Source organism: Eurytemora carolleeae, unplaced genomic scaffold (assembly GCF_000591075.1).
Source record: "Eurytemora carolleeae unplaced genomic scaffold, Eaff_2.0 scaffold295, whole genome shotgun sequence".
Classification (NCBI taxonomy): Eukaryota; Metazoa; Arthropoda; class Copepoda; order Calanoida; family Temoridae; genus Eurytemora; species Eurytemora carolleeae.
The window spans coordinates 1370-22417 of NW_019396215.1; the positions used below are offsets into that span (position 1 = coordinate 1370).

Consider the following 21048-nt stretch of genomic DNA (forward strand, 5'->3'; position numbering starts at 1 on the left):
TCTATTAAAATGCTTTCTTGTTTGTTATTTCACTGAAGATCAAATGTCTAACTCTCTTTTAAACTCTGAGTTCTCACTCTAAGATGATATTATCTGTGGGAGGAGGATTAGATTTGAACAGACTATGCCAATCAAAAGCGTTGTACACTTGAGATGTCGGTCTTTTTTCAGATATAATAAACTTAATAATAAAATAAACTTATAATAAACTTATAAAAAAAATTAAGTCGTCGTGGAGACGATCAATTCGGTCTTTGCCTTATGCTAAAATGATTTGACGTTTACCGTGATCTACTGTAAAATGATTTTATCATTCATTTTTTTTAAAATCATTAATATTTTTTTTATTTCAGGTTTGTTAAATTTAATGAATAATAGAAGCTTGAGCTCCAGTCTTGAGTATACTTGGAGTAGGATAAGGTAGGGGNAGGAAAGGATTACTTTCATCAAACTTCATATATCTTTGCAACTTGATGGAATTACTTTTAAAGAAAATTTACTATTTGATCAAAATATCGATCAGATAAAATTAAATTTTGAGGCGAGTAATCACTTTCTTAAGTTAAAATTTAGCAGACGGTGATTTGTTATTAAAAACAACCTCGCTGATAATAATGTTAATAAATACTAAACAGTTATTTACTAAAAGCAAATCCAACTTTTTGATTTAATTTAAGCTCAACAAAAATATATCAATCTTTTAGTATAACTTCTGATACTGCATGTTTATTGCACTGCCTACTTATGCGTTGTCTAACATGCAGTTGAGGATACATTTTCGGGAATTCTAGATGTTTAAATTTCTTTGTTTTCTTTACACTAGTTTGTTTAAAGGTGTGTCGCAGTTCCTACTAATGATAGAGCAAGAAATATAAAAGAACTCTACAGGTAGGTCACTATTTATTAAAGCGATATTACATTTCATTCTTATAAAAAAATTCATATTTTTAAAAGAAAGAAATGTATTCAACAAACTCCTGTGCATAGTGACATTTGAAATAAACCTTTCCGTAGATTGAACTTTCAAAATCGACTTTTATTTATATATTTTTTACGAATTCTGCAATACCAGGGTACCCTGACTTCATGCAATCTGATAAATACATAATGTTTTGCATTTAAACTGCATAAATTCGTGCTTTTAGCATGAGTGCATGCATTCTGATAATCACGTGAAAAAGTTTTATAAAAAGTCAACCAATATTGAATTGGGATTGCGGAATTATTTTGGGGATCAAATCTTAAACTTGCTTGATTGTTTCTTCAAGAAAAATCAGAACTTAATTAATAAATTTTCAGAGAAAAATTAATGAAAACATCATAGATTCATGGTCTGACAAAGCTTTTAAGTTTATCTGTTGTTAATTGAATATTCCACTCTATAAATGAAGCGTATCTTGACATTACTTTTACAGTCCCTTGAAAGACCAACTATTAAAATATTACTTAATTGCTAAATTAAAGCTGATTTTTTTTCAGAGAAGTTGGTGAAGAACCATACAGAGAACATTGATAAATTGTCTTTTATTAGATATTGTGTGACATAAAAATATCATATTGAAAAGTGAACAGAAAATCTAAGTTTTATTTACCAAAAATCAGTTTAAAGAGAGTAAAATGGCAACCATCATCAAAGAATCTCCTGTTGTTACTTTACCTAGAGCTCAGATTGTAAGTTTTACATTTATTTATTTTGTTTTCAATTATATCCTTTCGACATTGATTTCAATAAACCTTTCTTTTACATTCTTGATTTACAAAGATATCCTTTAGACCCTTGTCTATGAAAAATATTATATTTTTTTTTCTTTCGGAAAATCGATAATTGTCAATCGCGGTTAAACTATTTATTGATTTGTGGGTTTATGAAACTGAGACAAGAAACAAATCTTACAGGATTTATGTCTTCTGAGAGGGAAAACACCAATATACATATCTTTCTCGACCTCAGTGATACACACTTCAAATCATGTTGACAGTTTCATACAGTCGTTACTACGATTTTTATACAAATATATTTCTTATTAGAAATTTACATTTTTTTCTTTTTCTGAGCCTTACATAGGCAGCCGACTCTTTGTGCTGAGTTGTGCATTGTTCACATATATTTCTAAATTAATTACACTTCTTACGTTTCTTGCTCTTCCCATTTTTTATTCTTAAATCTGAAAACCTTCCATTTCTTAAATTTTTTTGATCGAATTTTTTATTTATTTTTCTTATAAAACTAGACTTAAAGGTTGCTATTTTCACCTGTTTCTGGCGCTAAAATTTTAGATTTTAAATATTACTGTAACAATCATTACAGATCTATCTATCTATCTATTATTATTATTATTATTATTATTATTATTACTATTATAATTAAGAAAAGTAACAATTAAGATAAAGAAGATTGTATTCTGTTTTAATTTCCGTTCTAAATTTGTGTGGAGGCAAATTTTCAAATTTGGTGGCGTTCAACAAAAAATGTGTGTCCGAAAGGTTTAGTCGTAATTTGACGTTAATTGGATACAATGATAAATAATTTTTTCCTTTAACAATTTGTAAATGTTTACTTTAGGCCCCTAGTCTCCTGGTACAGTTAGGTACAGCTGGGGTTTCAGCTTGTGTGGCGGATATATTTACATTCCCACTAGATACAACCAAGGTATGTCAATTTTTCATTAATTTTTTACCCGACTTTCTTTCATTAGCGGAATTGCTAATTCCATCTAATTAAATTATTGGTCTGAAAAATTAAATTAGAAATGTACTTAAGTTAATGGTCCATCCTTCATCCAGCCTTTTTTTTTAACTAAGCACTGATCGTTCGTTAACGAAACTTATTCTCAAGACTACCGTTCGTTAACGAAATTTATTCTTTAAATTACCGTTCGTTAACGAAACTTATTCTTAAAATTACCGTTCGTTACCGAAACTTATTCTTAAAACTACCGTTCGTTAACGAAACTTATTTTCAAAACTACCGTTCGTTAAAGGATTTTCAATCTACCCTAACAAGTTAAATTCTTGAATACTGTAGATGGTAAATAGCTGAATTGTTGAATACTGTAGATGATAAAAAGCTGAATTCTTGAATACTGTAGATGGTAAATTGTTGAATTCTTAAATACTGTAGATGGTAAATTGTTGAATTCTTAAATACTTTAGATGGTAAATTGTTGAATTGTTGAATACTGTAGATGGCAAATTGTTGAATTCTTAAATACTGTGGATGGTAAATAGTTGAATTTTTGAATACTGTAGATGGTAAATAGTTGAATTGTTGAATACTGTAGATGGTAAATTGTTGAATTGTTGAATACTGTAGATGGTAAATAGTTGAATTCTTAAATACTGTAGATGGCAAATAGTTGAATTCTTGAATACTGTAGATGGTAAATAGTTGAATTCTTGAATACTGTAGATGGTAAATGGTTGAATTCTTGAATACTGTAGATGGTAAACAGTTGAATTCTTGAATACTGTAGATGGTAAATAGTTGAATTCTTAAATACTGTAGATGGTAAATAGTTGAATTCTTGAATACTGTAGATGGTAAATAGTTGAATTGTTGAATACTGTAGATGGTAAACAGTTGAATTCTTGAATACTGTAGATGGTAAACAGTTGAATTGTTGAATACTGTAGATGGTAAACAGTTGAATTCTTGAATACTGTAGATGGTAGATAGTTGAATTCTTGAATACTGTAGATGGTAAATAGTTGAATTCTTGAATACTGTAGATGGAAAAATAGTTGAATTCTTGAATACTGTAGATGGTAAATAGTTGAATTCTTAAATACTGTAGATGGTAAATTGTTGAATTCTTAAATACTGTAGATGGTAAACAGTTGAATTCTTGAATACTGTAGATGGTAAACAGTTGAATATTGTGCCCATTTAAAACCTGATCTCTTAATGATGTTTCCAACCTAACTTATTCGGGGTCATAACCTATACTCTAGCTTTCAATCGTCGTTAGCCTACTAATTTATTGTTACTGGTCAGTCTAAGATTTATGTTATATTTATTTTGTTGAATTACGAAGGAAGACATTAAAATAAAGTGACTTCCTTGGTTTAAGGTTTGAGAAAAAAATCTTTTTTTACGTGACATTGCACATTTTTAACATAAAATGGTGGTATTCTAACATGACATTTAAACATTTTTAACATATCGTTTATTATATTTTTATATGACATCATAAATATGACATTCACAGTTATTAACTTTACATTTAACAGTTGATATCTTGACATTAAACAAATATAACAAATTTAACATACGTTTTCTAACATAAAATTATTTATTTTTAACATAACATTATTATTATATTATGTATTTTAGGTTCGATTGCAGTTACAAGGGGAGGGAGGAGGGAATATGCATTCAGGGTAAATATTAAATACATTTTTTTTTAAATTTTAATTTTATTGTATTTATTTACTTAGTTTGTAGATTGAAGTGGGGGGGGGGCTGTTTTATTTATTTTATTTATTTATATTTAATTAGAATACAAGAGAAATATTAAAGAAAGCTATATCTAAAATATTTTTTGGTGGTTCATATTATTTTTCATGTTTAATCAATTCAATAAATGTAAGATGATTTCTATATTGAAAGAGTTATTTTTATTTTTTATATTGATTGATGTATTTATATATTCATGTTTGTTCATTGTCAAACATATTGAATATTTTCCTATATTAAATGCAAGAACTAAGCCCACAGTGCACCCCTTAGCAACAGGTTACTTTCCGCCTAGATATTTTCTATAGAACTAGATTTATAAAGTACGCTATTTATAGAGTACACTAAATACACTGTTTATACAGTACACTAAGTACATGGAGTACGCTCATATATACTAATAGTACATTGGAACAATGTTCATAGAGTACACCGGAAGAAAATATATTAAAGAGTACAATAGAATGTACTGGACATCGCTGTAATATTCCTTAAAAAAAAAGAGTGCACTCAGCTTAAACTACTCAAGAGCAGACTTTGTACCTAGTTTGCGTGCAAAAATGCAAGGGAGTTTACTTGTGAATAGAGTACACAGGAGTACTCTGTACATTGAGTACATCATAAATAATTACAGATCTCATTCTCGTATACTCCTCTATTATATAAGGGTACACTGTAGTCTGTGTAAAAGAAACACTTGGTGGAAAGTACACTGGAGTACACTGGAGTACACTCGAGTGTACTAAGTAAAATTAGAGTACACATTTATTTTCAGAGATAAATCGGGTCTAATTACAAAATCTTTATTGACTTTTTACATTTCTTATCTAAAGACTGAACATTCATTCCGCTTTAAACTGGTTTTAATTATGTACAAATTATACTTCGTTGTACAATAGAAATGTATGTTTGTATATAACTGTGGTGGTGTATTGTTCTGAGTACTGCACTGACTAACTGTATGTTAGAGTTCATTTTATGAACTACACTAAAAATGCAGAATACATTTTGAAGTGGGTATCTGAGAGATACTTATGTTTACTGCATAATTACACCAAAAATGTATATATAAATATTGCAGGGGTGTACTGATAGCTGAACTGAGAGATACTAGAGTACACAATGTACTTTAACATATTATAGTGGTGTACTGCGAACTGTACTGAGTATCTGTAAGCAGGAAGGACCATCTGCCCTCTACAGTGGGATAGTTCCGGGATTACAACGGCAGATGGCATTCAGTGCAATCAGGTCGGTTCCCTTTCATTTATTAGAGTGCATACTCCTGCTGTTAATTACAGTGTAGGCCATCTATCAAAGCAATGAAGATTACTTCTTGTTAAAAATGAATTGATCCCTTACAAGCATTTTCAAATTACAAGTTTATAAGTAAACGAAGTGAAACTATTAATGGACACATTCTTTTACTTTAGATAGAAAGTCGTCTTCCTTGTGTTGATATACACGACGACGACTGTACTATTTGAATTAAACGTGTCTTTTCCAAAATTATCTTACCCAATATTAATTTAGGTTTAGACAAGTTGGATAACGACAATTTAGGAAGGAAGGCCAGAATGGGTCATAAATATTTTTAGTTCTGCGTTGTGGCAAGTTATTCACGGAATTGCCGAAAAAAGAACTATACGTCACTTAGAACTATCTAGAATATTTTATGGGGATTCTGAAACGACCATCGATAACAGTTAATTTTTCTTTCTTGAATTTGATATAGAAAATAAAATCATTTAGTTTTTTCGACTAATACTAAGCATTTAGAAAACAAGGAAAGATTATCGTTATTAATAAGATCTTGCCATTACTTTGAAACCCTAATACAGTTTAATATTTCTAGTTTCTTTTATTATTCTTTTTTTTGTGTTCAAACTGGAGTATGAATGATTTTTCATTGTTGTAGGTTAAATTTGAAATTATCTATTCATGTTGTTAAATTATATTCTCATATTTCGGGTCCGGTTGGAACAAATTAAGTTATTTTTCTGAACTTCAGATTTAATTTATTTTTCTCCTTGTCAAGAAGTCCGGAAAATTTCCTAAGGATTAAAGAGTTGGGGGGGGGGGGGAAGACAGATCTAGGGAATTCCCTCAGTAAATTTTTCCAGTATGACATATTGATAAAAACTGGGGTTTCCCGCATTTACAGGCTTAAAAACAAGCTCATTTACTTTAAGCTTAATATTTTATTGTGTCACTTTTTAAAAGTTAAAACTGTTTCTAATGAAAAGATCACAAGAAAAAAGATTGATTTTAAGATTTTTAATCAATCTAAATTATTTTCTTTTTTTTTATTTTCCCTCACCCTCCCACGGCCACATGTCTAAAATATTATTTAGGAATGTTTGGTTAAATGCCATTGGCCCATTTTGTTGTGTTTAAAAATATTGGTGGTTATTCATCCCTGTCAAGTTTGGAGGTTTTTAAACTATTTTTACTGCATTCATGAAACTAGATGGTTAATAACTAAAAACAATTCTTTAATCATAATTTGGTTCATATTTGCTCATGATTAAATTTTTCTTTTTTTGCGGAGGTAATCTATTTGTAATGGTTAATTTTTCTAGAAAGTTATTCTTTTCCAAATTGATATTTTATGCCTATCATGACGATATGCAAAACAAACATTATTTTTGTTATTAACTTCTGTTTGTATCTAGGATCGGAGGATATGAGTCAGTTAAACAGAAATATCAGGAGATTAGTGGAGCTAAGGACGGATTCAATCTCATGGGTGTCAGGATAGCTGCAGGTTAGATTTACCTTTTCATTATTTTCTTTTTGTAGTTTATCTCTGGTATCCCCAAGCAGCACTCGACCCAGAAATAGTGTCAACAGGACATAACATTTTTTCTCAGAGTGGGGTCTCAATTCTAATGCTAGGATTGGTCTATCTTTATTATTTAGTATGTTAAGTGTTGAGTAAAGATTATAATTGCCGACATTTCTAATGTTTATGTTGATTCAGAGAGCTGCAGGTCACATGCAGAATTCCTTTCCAATCCTGACATACTTTTACATTCACATTAACACCGGGATTTTCCATTCGAACAAAGAGGAACTTATGTAACGTAGTTTTTGTATATCGAGCACAATTTACGAATTAATTTGGAAGAAAAAAGAAAAAATTTGACCCAAATGTTAAATATAGAAAAAGAACTTATTAATAATTATTAGCGATAACTACGTTTTAAAAACCTAGCTTTTCCGGTGTGCGATCAAGTACTTTTACTTTATTACGTTTAAAATATTTGGATACTACTTTTGAAAATAAGAAACCAGTGGCCGAATTTAAAGAATTTGAGCGGCGGTTTAAATTTAAGCCGCGGCTTAAATATGGATAGTTCCACTTAAAATTGTATGAAATGTTTTAAGCTTTAAGCCGGCGCTTAATTTAAACCGGGTTTTGGTGGATTTCAACCGCGGCTCAAATTCTTTAATTTCCATCTCAGGTTGTTTAAGCAAAATTGCTATGGATTGCAGAGTTACTGACGAATTTAGATTTCCACTATTTAAAACATTTCACTTAGTCGGTGTTTCCTTTGTCGGAGTACGGAGGTAATGTCGTAGAAATTGTTTGGTTGGGTTGCTCCGAGATAGGAGGAGGATGGTAAAGACGACAGAACGCGGTATGGAGATTTATGTGCAACAAATTTAAATGTTAGTAGTAACTACTGGTACCCTGGCTATCCTAGTTACCCAACCTACGTACTGATATATATATATAAGGAGTATCAACTGGTATCCTAGCTGTATGATATGATATGATATGATATCCTAGTTACCCAACCTACTGATATACATGTTAGGAGTAGTTACTTGTACCCTGGCTCTTCTGGTTACCCAACCTACTGATATATTTACATGCTAGGAGTAACTACTGGTACCCTGGCTATCCTAGTTACCCAACCTACTGATATATTTACATGCTAGGAGTAACTACTGGTACCCTGGCTATCCTGGTTACCCAACCTACTGATATATATGCTAGGAGTAACTACTGGTACCCTGACTATCCTAGTTACCCAACCTACTAATATATATTTTAGGAGTAACTACTGATACCCTGGCTATCCTGGTTACCCAACCTACTGATATATATGTAATATATGTAAGGAGTAACTACTGGTACCCTGGCTATCCTAGTTACCCAACCTACTAATATATGTAAGGAGTAACTACCGGCACCCTGGCTATTCTGGTTGCAAAACCTATTGATATATATGTTAGGAGTAACTACTGGTACCCTGGCTATCCTGGTTACCCAACCTACTGATATATATGTTAGGAGTAACTACTGATACCTTGGCTATCCTGGTTACCCAACCTACTGATATATATGTTAGGAGTAACTACTGGTACCCTGGCTATCCTAGTTACCCAACCTACTGATATATTTGTTAGGAGTAACTACTGGTACCCTGGCTATACTAATTACCCAACCTACTGATATATGTGTTAAGAGTAACTACTGGTATCCTAGCTATCCTGGTTACCCAACCTACTGATATATATGTTAGGAGTAACTGGTACCCTGGCTATACTAATTACCCAACCTACTGATATATATGTTAGGAGTAACTACTGGTACCCTGGCTATACTAATTACCCAACCTACTGATATATGTTAGGAGTAACTACTGGTACCCTGGCTATACTAATTACCCAACCTACTGATATATATGTTAGGAGTAACTACTGGTACCCTGGCTATCCTGGTTGCACAACCAACTGATGTTGTCAAGGTTAGGATGCAGGCAGCTGGCAACAAGGGACAGTACAAGGTAATTTTAATGTTTTACTGTATTCTGATTATTCTGTGATAAGTATTTTTAATGTGTATTATGTACTATATTTGAACTGTGTATTGAGTATTTGTTATGTTTGTGTGAGCTGTGTTTTATGTACTGTATATTGTGTACTGTGTATTGTGTATATTCATTGTGCACTATATATTAGCTGTGTATTGTGCATAGTTTATTGGGCACTTTTTATTGTCTGTGTACTGTGTGTACTGTGTTTTCTGTACTGTGTATTGTGTACTGTATATTTGCACTGTGTATTGTCTATTGTGCATTGTGTACTGTGTACTGTCTGTGTACAGTGAGTAAGGATCTCTGTAAAATGCCTTTATAATGTACTGTGCAATGTATTTTCTGTGTATTGTGAGTGTGGTACTCTGTAATGTGCCTGTGTACTTTTCTTTGTTTAAAACTCGGTGATGGTGATGGACCAAACCTCTGTCACTGTTAGGTCCGGTTCATTTCAAGAACCGGGCCGACATCTAACCAGACAGAGACAGCTGTACAGTACACATACAGATTATACCAGGCAAGACGGGACGGTACACCAAATCAACTAGTCCCTTCTAGGGAAATTCTCGTGCTGTGGCGTAAAAAAAGTAGATGTTAGTTCCACATTTTATTAAAATATATTTCGGTCTGGGTTGACTCTCGTCAGTTCTTGAGATTGTTTCTGTCATGAAAATTAAATTCAATAATTATCAATCTGATTTAACTAGATATTTTAAGATTTGTTGGCAAACGTACTCTGTTCTACCTAATGTTTTATTCTCTGTTCTGTATGGCGTGTTCGTTGCACCTATTATGTATTATGTACATTAGGGTGTTGTTGATGCTTATACAACAATAGCTAGACAGGAAGGGTTTAAATCTGGTCTCTACAGGGGTACAATGCCTAATATTGCCAGGTAAGAAAATATTATTAATATATTATTATTATTCATTAATAATTCTTATTTAGATAAAATTGTTGAAATCATAAAGGGCAGAAATTTAGATTAAGGCTGGAGAATTAATGAATAAGAATAACCAATTATGAGTTATGATTGGATTAACAAACAGACAGACAAACAGAGATTACAACTTTATAAGTATAGATATACTACTGAATATGTAGAAAATATGTAGGGAATATTAATGAATATCTAGGAACTGTATAGTGAATATAATAATGAATATCAAGGAACTGTATAGTGAGTATATTAATGAATATCTAGAAACTGTATAGTGAATATATTAATGAATATCTAGGAACTGTATAGTGAATATAACAATGAATATCTAGGAACTGTATAGTGAATATAATAATGAATATCTAGGAACTCTATAGTGAATATAATAATGAATATCTAGGAACTGTATAGTGAGTATATTAATGAATTTCTAGAAACTGTATAGTGAATATATTAATGAATATCTAGGAACTGTATAGTTAGTATATTAATGAATATCTAGAAACTGTATAGTGAATATAGTAATGAATATCTAGGAACTGTATATTGAGAATAATAATGAATATCTTGGAACTGTATAGTGAATATAATAATGAATATCTAGGAACTGTATAGTGAATATAATAATGAATATCTAGGAACTGTATAGAGAGTATATTAATGAATATCTAGGAACTGTATAGTCAATATAATAATGAATATCTAGAAACTGTATAGTGAATTTAATAATGAATATCTAGGAACTGTATAGTGAATATAATAATGAATATCTAGGAACTGTATAGTGAATGTAGGAGAGACTGTTGTATATGATGCTGTGAAGGATTATCTAATTTCATCTAATAAAATGAAGGATGGAATACAGTGCCATCTGTTAAGGTTTATTTACATTTTATCTTTTTCTCTTCAAAACTTGTTAAATCCTAATCAATCTTACTTCAATTATACAAAGGTAATTTATTTATATAAAGGTAATTTGTTTACTTTATAAATATTACGCAAGTCTATAAATCAAGCTAGTTGTAAGACTGTAAGAGATAAACGTAGTCAACATCCATCAAAAACAGCAAAGAAGACTTATTTCTATATACATTTTCAATTTTCTTGTCTGTCGTGTCTGTTTGTGTCCAATAAATGTCAAAACGGCGGAAAAAAATGGGATCAAATTTGTGTGGGACCTCTCATGACCCTAGGGAAGGTTTATGGATGGTCAGAATTTACAATTTCCCTAAACATTTTAATTTTCGTAAAATTTGGAAAATCTGTGAATTTTTTTGTTATTGTTTTACAATGTACAAACTACAAAGAGAAAACGCACACAGAGCAACAGTTAAAAGTAGAATTAGAAAAATATTTATATACTCGACATATAATGAATTTTTCTTTCTTCTGAGAATTTGAATTAATGGCAGTAAATTCATTGTATAAAAGGTAGAAAAGATTAGATGTAGAAATTATAATTAAAATTATTATTTATATCTAATATTTGTGTACTGCAGTGCTGTCGTAGCTGGAGTAACCGCTACCCTGGTAGCTAGTCCAGTTGATGTTGTAAAAACAAGGTATTATCGTACTGCAAAAATAATTATGTGACACTTTTGTTCATCCTCAATATTGAGTTCTCAATAGTGAGTTCTCAATTGTGAGTTCTTAAGAGTGAGTTCTCAAGGACATGAGTTAATAATAGTGAGTTCTTAAGAGTGAGTTCTCAATACTGAGTTTTCAATACTGAGTTTTCAACAGTGAGTTCTCAATTGTGAATTCTCAATTGTGAATTCTCAATTGTGAGTTTTCAATGGTGAGTTATTAATTGTGAGTTCTCAATGGTGCGTTCTCAGTAGTACGTTCTTATTAGTGAGTTCAAATAAGCGAGTTCTCAATTGTGAGTTCTCAATAGTAAGTTATCAATAGTGACATCTCAATAGTGACTTCTCAGTGGTCCTCAAAAGTGAGTTCTTAATTGTGAGTTATCAATAGTGAGTTATCAATAGTGAGTTATCAATAATGAGTTATCAATAGTGAGTTATCAATAGTGAGTTATCAATAGTGAGTTATCATTAGTGACTTCTCAGTGGTCCTCAAGAGTGAATCCTCAAAAATGAGTTCTCAATAGTGAATTCTTAATAGTGAGTTCTTAATAGTGAGTTCTCAATAGTGCGTTCTTAATAATGAGTTCACATTTGTGAGTTCTCAATAGTGAGTTCTCAATAGTAAGTTCTCAATAGTGAGTTCTCAACAGTGCGTTCTCAGTGAGTTCTCAATAGTGAGTTCTTTATAGTGAGTTCTTTATAGTGAGTTCTCTAGAGTGAGTTCTCTTAGAGTGAGTTCTCAAAAGTGTGTTCTCAATGACATGAGTTGATAATAGCGAGTTCTTAATAATCCGTTCTTATTATCCTTTCTTAGTTTGCGACATTTTAGTGCGTCATCAATTTGCGTCCACATGCTTCCTTAATATTAGTGAATACTTAAAAGTGCTGATAAATAAGTGCGTCCTGTTTTTCAACAGAGAATTCTGATAAATACTACCAGCTAATATTAGTGAATACTTATAAGTGCTGATAAATAAGTGCGTCCTGTTTTTCAACAGAGAATTCTGATAATAAATACTCCGAGCTAATATTTCCAACACCAAGAGTAAACTATCCCTGTTGTATCTCTTGCACAAACTTTTTATCATAAAAACGTGTCTGCATACTTGTATACCTGCATACCAGGTGTTTTTCACGTAACTTGAAGAAAATTGGCAGAAATTCTTTTTTTTAGCCTATTTTCAGTTTTTAAGATAAGATAAGATAAGATAACGTTTATTGCTAAAATAAATGTATCTGTATACAGATAGAGTTTACAATCACAAAATTGATGATTATATTAACAGTACAAGTATAAAGCAATTAGGTGGAAAATAGCTCTTGGCTGTTTTGATTATTTTTTCCACCTAATGTTAGTAATAATAACAAAATATTTCAATTAAATAGATTTAAGGAGAACGATTAGAGATCAGGGTGCGAATTTATCATATGCAAAATAGTTTATACATAAATTCGAATAACTAGAGTTTAAAGTAATTTTCAGACATGTACACAACAAATATCAAAGCATATTAAAACATATCTAATTAGTTTTACATGAATAGCAATTCGGTTTATAACACATTGTCCTATAATTTTCAAAAAGAGAATTTAGTAGTCTATTTTTAAATATACTTAGAGAGTTGCTTCTTTTTAAGTCAAGTTTTAAGCCCAGCGGAAAAAATATTTTTGTTTTTGATCTGGTTATTGGATTTAAAAATTAATTGTTTTTATGTACAGGTTCATGAACAGTCCTGCTGGGCAATACAGGGGAGCTTTCCACTGCGCTGTACGTACTGCAAGGTAAACAAAGAAAAAACTGGTTTTTCACTATTTTTAAAAATTCTGAAGTTTAAATTAATCACTCTGAAGGCAATTAGTTTTATATACTTATCAAACCCGGAAACATACTTCTTTAAATTTTGATATATGTTATTGTTAGACCATAAAACACCCCAGTCTTCGTCGTACACATCAAAACAATAAAGACGACTTTTGATTTAATTTTTTATTTCTAACAATCTTTCAAACATAATGGATACGCTTACATGGAAGCAAGGAGATGTTGTCAATTAATAGCTTCTCTTTGTTTATTTTTATCTTGTAATTTGAAAAAAGCTTGTTAGAAATCAAACTTAAATTTTAAAGTCGTCTTCATTGTATTGATATAAACACCGACCATAGTATGAGAATATACAAATTTAGTAAGTTTATCCAACCTTTTTCTTAGTTCTGTGCAAGGAACTAGACTAGTAACTCAAATGTACATAAATTTTGAACTGCACTTTCTGGGAGCAGTGTAATCAAACTCAGTCCTTCCCATATACCGGTGTTAGGGTAGAAATCTAGGACATTCACAGAAATGACATAAAATTTCTTAAATTTGTTAGTGACTAAAATTATCGGAGAAATCACAGTGAATTTTTTCTTTGTTATATATTTTAACGAATTAAGGCACAGGTTTTCTTAAACCACCATCCCCCCCCTACTGCAGTACACAGAATTGACATCTCGGATATGGCAGTTCCTAGTCAATGTTTATTTCTTGGTTCTGTGTATTAAATAAAAGTGCCGTGTAAGAGAGTTTTAGGTTAAAAAGAGAAAATAATTTTTTTTCCCTAAAAGGATATTTTATGCAAAACCATCCTTATACTAATCATTTTAGAACTGAAGGTTTGCTGGCTTTCTACAAGGGCTTCAATGCTAGCTGTATGCGTCTTGTATCCTGGAATATTGCTCTCTGGTTAACCTATGAGCAGATCAAGATTGCTGTCAAAAAACACCAGAACTCTTAATAAATCTGATAAAATGGTGGCGGTGGAATTTAGCTGGGGAGAAGGGGGGGGGGGTGCCCTGTTTCAATGTTCGACACAAGCTCATATTTAATCTTTCAAATCACGTTTTATCAACTTTATAAGTTGTTCTTTAAAACATATCTGAGAAAAATACTCTTTCGCTTTTAAACTTATAACTCAGTTATTGACTATTTTTTTCATTAATAATCGACGAAGATTTAAAATTTTGTTTCTATCCTGATTTGATAGTTTCGCGCAAACTTAATTTGATTTATTTATAAAATTTACTCAAGTGATCCACGTGATTTTTCTGCTGTGATTTTCAAGATTTAAATCAGAAGTTTTAGTTATTTTTTGTTCTCTTATACAAATATCGACTGAGCACTTACCTAAGTGTGTATTATCTGGACCATATAATATATATCCTGTATTGACGGTAGATTATGTGTTTATATTTATTATATTGATCATGATAACACTAAATAAACAATTTATGAACTGAAATATTGCAAACTTAAAATAGAGGTTAAGAACAGATAGTTTTGACTAATGTGGAAGCAACAACGACCATCCAGAGCCCTTTCTCTCTAATATAAAAACCTTTCCTAAATATTCACTATTTTCAGGGTCCATAACTTTGTGACTTCTCTTATTTTTGTTGTTAATTTCAGTGGCGGATATAGGAATTTATTAGGGGGGAGCGAAACTGTTACTGCGTTTAGCTCAAAATCACCCTTAACCCTTTCTTGCTCACCCCTAACATTTTCTTGCTCACCCCTAGGGGGAAGCAGGGGAAATATAAACCTTGATTTTGACCTCTTTATTGCACAAGTTTCATGTTCACCCTAAAAATTTAACTGTTTTCTCATTTTTAAAGCCATAGCTCACTACGTCGATTTGACCGCAAAGTTCAATATATAACTAGTAAACACTCTTCAGTCTTTTATTTTTATCAAATAGAATTTTTTTAATTTTTTAGATTTTGGATTTCAGAATTTTCTGTGTATTTTTCGTAGTTAATTCTATAAGCCTTAGCCTCATGGGTGAGCAATTTAGTTTCAGACGTGAGGAATTTTCAAGGAGTGAGCGGCCCTCTCCATGGTTCACCCTGTATCCGCCCCTGATTCATTTTTGCTGTCATAACATTTTTTGAGATTACTGCAAAAAATAGCTTAATATCATAAAATTTTTAATGTTATTGATCAATATGATATTTCACATACTTCTAAAAAGATAATAAGAAAAAAATTAGATTTCTGATGTTGAAAACGACTAAGTGGTCTGTTTTATGCGGATATTTTAAGTGATAAAAAAGCTTTGATGTTTAATTTTATCCTCAAAGCGACAAAATAAAAAACCAACTCGAGAAATATTAAAGGCACCGGATCCCCAATGATACCCTTGAAATCTTTATTTACTCAATGATGTTTAAATTTGTGTAATTCTGATCATTCCTATACAATTTCAAGTAGAAATGCGCAATTGTCCCTTTTCTAGAAAAACTACAATTGAAATTAATCTGTTTAAGATTATAAACAATGAATCGAATTTACATTTATCATATAAAGCTTTTTAAGGTACCGAATTAAATCGGGCATTGTCATCTTTACATGGAGGGTCACTGAAATTACACTTACAGTCCCTTTAGCACGGAAAATGTTTGTGATTCCGATTTTCTAATACTTATATCTCTAAAACCAGATGGTGTAAACCTTTAATATTTCTAACTTTGATTATTTGATCCATCAGAATTTATAGTTTGAAATATCTAAGGTCTAAAACATTGATTTGTAGAGATAAAGGGATTAGGAAATCAGAGTTTGTGACAATGACTCAATTCCTTTACGAAAAACCCAGGCGTTCTAGCAAAGCCCAAAGGATTAGTGAAAGTATGAGAATTAGTAAAAGTATGAGAAGTATCAATGAATTGTAATGTCAAGTATTTTACAAACTGGTGAACTGTCCTTAAGACACTAAAATATGGTACAGGGCAGTAGGAAGACGACTTGAAGGTCGTCTTAAATTTGATATAATTTCCTGCATGTTTTTGTCAACCTAATTTTAGAAGTAAAATCACATAAGTCCTGGCAGTCCCAGCCCTTTTGTGCTTTCAATATTGTTGTCAGATTTCATCAATTTGTTTTATTTAAAAGATTGAAATCTGAACGAAATTCTTAATATCTTTGGTAATTTTGACGACACAAAAAGACAGACCACATTTATTTTTGAAAATCCCAGAACTAGGAGAATTTTGTGGTTAATTGTTTAAAGAATCATAGAAACGTGTGTGATGGTATCAAATTAATCAGATTGAAAAATAGTTTATTAAAATTATCATTAACTACAAAAATAACAAAGTATACGATTTTGTTGGTCTAATTCTTAAATTATTTTACAGTTATTTTTATCTCTTCTATTTCAGTGTTGTATGTTAACTTGATATTGGGTGTGACAATATTTCTTAATCTTTACTTCTCTTGTTCAATAAATATTATGGATTATCCCATAACAATTGTAGTTATTTTCCTTCACCAAATGAAGTAATTGTGATGATTTTAGTTCTAGTGTTTCTCTTCTTTCTGTAATTGTAGTTCTTGTGGATATTGTGGCCATCACAACAAATGCATAGCTTTTGTGGTATTTGTGGATTATATGGCACTCTTGTTCGATGTTCATAACCACTGTGTTTCTCGTAGAAATGTAGTTTTTCTGTTTATTTCGTCTGCAGGTTGTGAAACTCTTAGTTCTTCCATTGTTATGTGTTTTTTCTAGTTTTATTTCTATATTTTCTCTTGAAGGTTTAGGTGTATTCTACAATAGTTCGAGTTTTCTAGTTTCGTTTCTATTTTTTATTCTAGTTGGTTTAGGTGTATTCTACAATAGTTCGAGTTTTCTAGTTTTGTTTCTGTATTTCCTCTTGAAGGTTAAGGTGTATTCTACAATAGTTCGAGTTTTCTAGTTTTGTTTCTATATTTCCTCTTGAAGGTTTAGGTGTATTCTACAAAAGTTCAAGTTTTTTAGTTTTGTTTCTATATTTCCTCTTGAAGATTAAGGTGTATTCTACAATAGTTCGAAATTTCTAGTTTTATTTCTATATTTCCTCTTGAAGGCGTAGGCGTATTCTACAATAGTTCGAGTTTTCTAGTTTTGTTTCTATATTTCCTCTTGAAGGTTAAGGTGTATTCTACAATAGTTCGAGTTTTCTAGTTTTATTTCTATATTTCCTCTTGAAGGCGTAGGCGTATTCTACAATAGTTCGAGTTTTCTAGTTTTGTTTCTATATTTTCTCTTGTAGGTTTAGGTGTATTCTACAATAGTTCGAGTTTTTAGTTTTGTTTCTATATTTCCTCTTGAAGGTTTAGGTGTATTCTACAATAGTTCGAGTTTTCTAGTTTTGCCCTCCGGGTGTATAATTTGTACATTTTGATAAAATACTTGAAAAGAATTTTAAAGAGAAAAAGAAATGAAACAGGGCGAGAAAAGAAAGTTTGAAAATGAGAAGAGAAATTTTAAAAAAGGAGAGATTTTAAAATGAGGCAAAAACGGAGAAGGGTTGGGAAAAAGGGAAGAAAATGAAAAAAGTTTAAAATTGAGGCAAAAAATGTGAGGGGTTGAAAAGGAGGCAATAAAAAGCATATTAAAACTTACTAGTTTTGGGACAGAATATGAACCTTTTGAAACATAAAATGAAAGTTTAGGAACAGAAAATGGAAGTTTTGGGACAAAAATGGAAGTTTTGGGACAAAAAATGAAAGTTTTGGGTCAGAAAATTAAAATGTTGGGACAGGAAATTAAAATATTGGGACAGAAAATGAGAGTTTTGGGACAAAAAATGGGAATTTGAAGCAAAAGAAATAAACAATTAGAACAGAAAAAAATCTTTCGGCTGGAAAATGAAATATTTTGGTTGGGAAATGAAATATTTGCGATGGAAAATGAAGTTAACAATTAGCATGTCAAGAAATGACTATTGGAATTAAAAAGTTCTAGCACTAAGATTCTTGTGGTAGTTCTATCCTATAGAGATTTACCCCCNCCAATGAAACAGATGGAGGTAACGTTCTGACAGACAACCATTAGTATTAGGAGGTCCACCTCCACCCCCCCTACCCAACTACTAGGGTTAAATTCTTATGGGTTTACTGTACTTGTCCCTGTCCAACCCCCCCCTCCGTCTTGCTTCCCTACCTAACCACTATGGTTAAATTTTGATGAGTTTACTACACTTGCTGTGGTCTACCCTCCTTCTGTAGCAAAAAGCATGTAAAATTGATATTCTGTAAACTTGCGGTACGTTGTACGTCATAAATGATTTAATGTTTTAAAATTAGACATAATGAGATTATTCATTGAAACTGCGTTTCAATCGAATACTTAACATGATTAGTTCAAATCATGCGACATACCTAAATTACGGTATAAAATAATGGCAGAGATAGTTTAAATGCGTTATATCTATTCTCTTTAATCCTTTAACTATTTACCTTGAACTTTAACTAGGGTTAAATTCTGATGAGTTTACTGTACTTCTCCCATTGTCCCTGTCTACCCCACCCACCCAACTACTAGGGTTAAATTCTGATGAGTTTACTGTACTTGTCCCTGTCTAACCACTAACTACTAACTAGAGAACTTTGTCAGTTATTAGAAGTATTCCCAATTGTTTTCATATTTTTCCTTTATTTATCATATTCTGGATTTTTAAAGTGTCAACTACAATACCTGGACACACACCCTGGATACATTCTAGTTCAATAGTTGTATTCTGGATATACACTAGTGTTGACTTAATAGTCAGCTTAGTAAAATAAAAGAAATCAATAAGGCTATTTATTAAAATTTATTGAAGTGCAAAATAAAAATGTTTTAAAATAGTTTTTCCAGTGAGACTAAAATTGATTGGTTAGAAAATAAAATAAGGAACTGTTGACGAATATATATGATCACATCATAGGAGCGTTGTAGAGCTTCATGTTGGTGGTGCAGATTCACAGGAACTTAAACAACAGGGATCACCCCTGCAGGTTCAGATTAGGGGGGGGGGGAGAGATCGCGGCTTATCAGTCATGGCAATTGAGCGATTTATGTCTCTAGTAGCCAGATAAACTATAGGGGTAAGCATCGCCTGTTGCTAGGCTAAGTATCTGTATCTTCCTGAAGCAGCCAGGTTTCTTCCTGGGTCGGAGCTGTTTTTTCCTGACTGAATACAGCGGCAGCCACTGTAATATATACAAACTACACAGAGTCGTCTTATATTATATTATGTTATATTATATTATATTATACTAGATCAAAACTTATTTTGTGAGATGGCGCTAATCTACAACGCTTGATATCAATAATCAGTTTCGTTTATCTTCGCATAATTTACGTAAATAATACATACCTTGTAGTCGTGGGACATCTCCAAAAATTGTAAGGCCTATGTTTGACATTTTTTCCACGGCCCTTTTTTTGGAAAATATTATTTTTTTTCCAAATCATATAATGCTGAACGTGAATTAGATGAACAAAGAAATGCGCAAATTATTTCGGGCAAGAAAAAATAAGAAAAACTTGAAAATTTATCACTAATTGTTTGCTGTGCTGTGAAGTAAAAAATATTTGTTTTGATGAATGAAAACATTATTTTCACCTAGTTTAAAAATATGCCACGAACTATCCAGTTTAGAATATTAGCATTTTATGTCGCTTTAATGTAAAATTCAGCCTGCTTTGTAGGCCTGAATTTTACTATCATGGGGATATAAAGATGTAAACCACACAAAGCAAAATCACACTCCTCTGTGATCTACATACTTATACTGAATCTACATACTAGTACAGTGTTTTCAAGTTTTCGACTGAGAAATATCAATTTTTGTTTTTATTTTTAAAGTATCTTTAGTTTTCTGTTGTTTCCAATGTGAGGGGTTTTAAAGTACTTTGAATTATTTATAAAGCACTTTGATTTGAAGGATGCCTAGTAGAGGTGTGTTCTGTTGTTAATCAAGATGATTTTAAACTTCCATATATGTTAATAATTTATCCCCTACACCCTACCTATTGAACTAACAGAACACCAATTTTATCTATTCATTGCTTAGATATTATATTTCAGGGGCTTAATTTAGAGAAAATCCATCTTTACAAGAAGCTCTTAAAGGGCGAGTTAAAAAAGAAAAGAAATTATTACATATTTACCTACATACATAATAAATACATATTCATAATATCTTAGCAAGATTTTTCTTCAATTAAAAACCTAGAATATTCTAAATTAAAAGAATGAGGAATGGAGCACTATAAAACAATCTTCATTAATTATACAGTACTATTCCTTGAATTCTCAGATATTTAAAAATGTATTTATATTTACCTTTAAAAAGTCGTAATAATTAAATGTTTCATTTGAATTTGTTCAAAATATTCACACTATGCTCTATCTTATACTTAATCCAATTTAAACATGCATTTTGA

General features: G+C 31.2%; 1 protein-coding gene across 2 annotated transcripts; it reads left to right on the forward strand.

The window, feature by feature from the left end:
• The first annotated feature begins 314 nt into the window (after positions 1-314).
• Positions 315-14608, forward strand: LOC111698355 (mitochondrial uncoupling protein 2). 2 transcript variants are annotated; one of them, XM_023468669.1, is made up of 13 exons: positions 316-420; positions 835-888; positions 1480-1671; positions 2564-2650; positions 4334-4380; positions 5600-5707; positions 7132-7223; positions 9161-9255; positions 10096-10181; positions 11001-11105; positions 11726-11788; positions 13535-13597; positions 14460-14608. In XM_023468669.1, the coding sequence occupies exons 3-13, from the start codon at positions 1618-1620 to the stop codon at positions 14587-14589; spliced, it is 930 nt and encodes a 309-aa protein (XP_023324437.1). In that variant the 5' UTR covers positions 316-420; positions 835-888; positions 1480-1617; the 3' UTR covers positions 14590-14608. The 2 variants fall into 2 exon arrangements, with proteins under 2 accessions (XP_023324438.1, XP_023324437.1); XM_023468670.1 differs by lacking the exon at positions 11726-11788 and having other exon boundaries at positions 315-420.
• The last annotated feature ends 6440 nt before the right edge of the window (positions 14609-21048 follow it).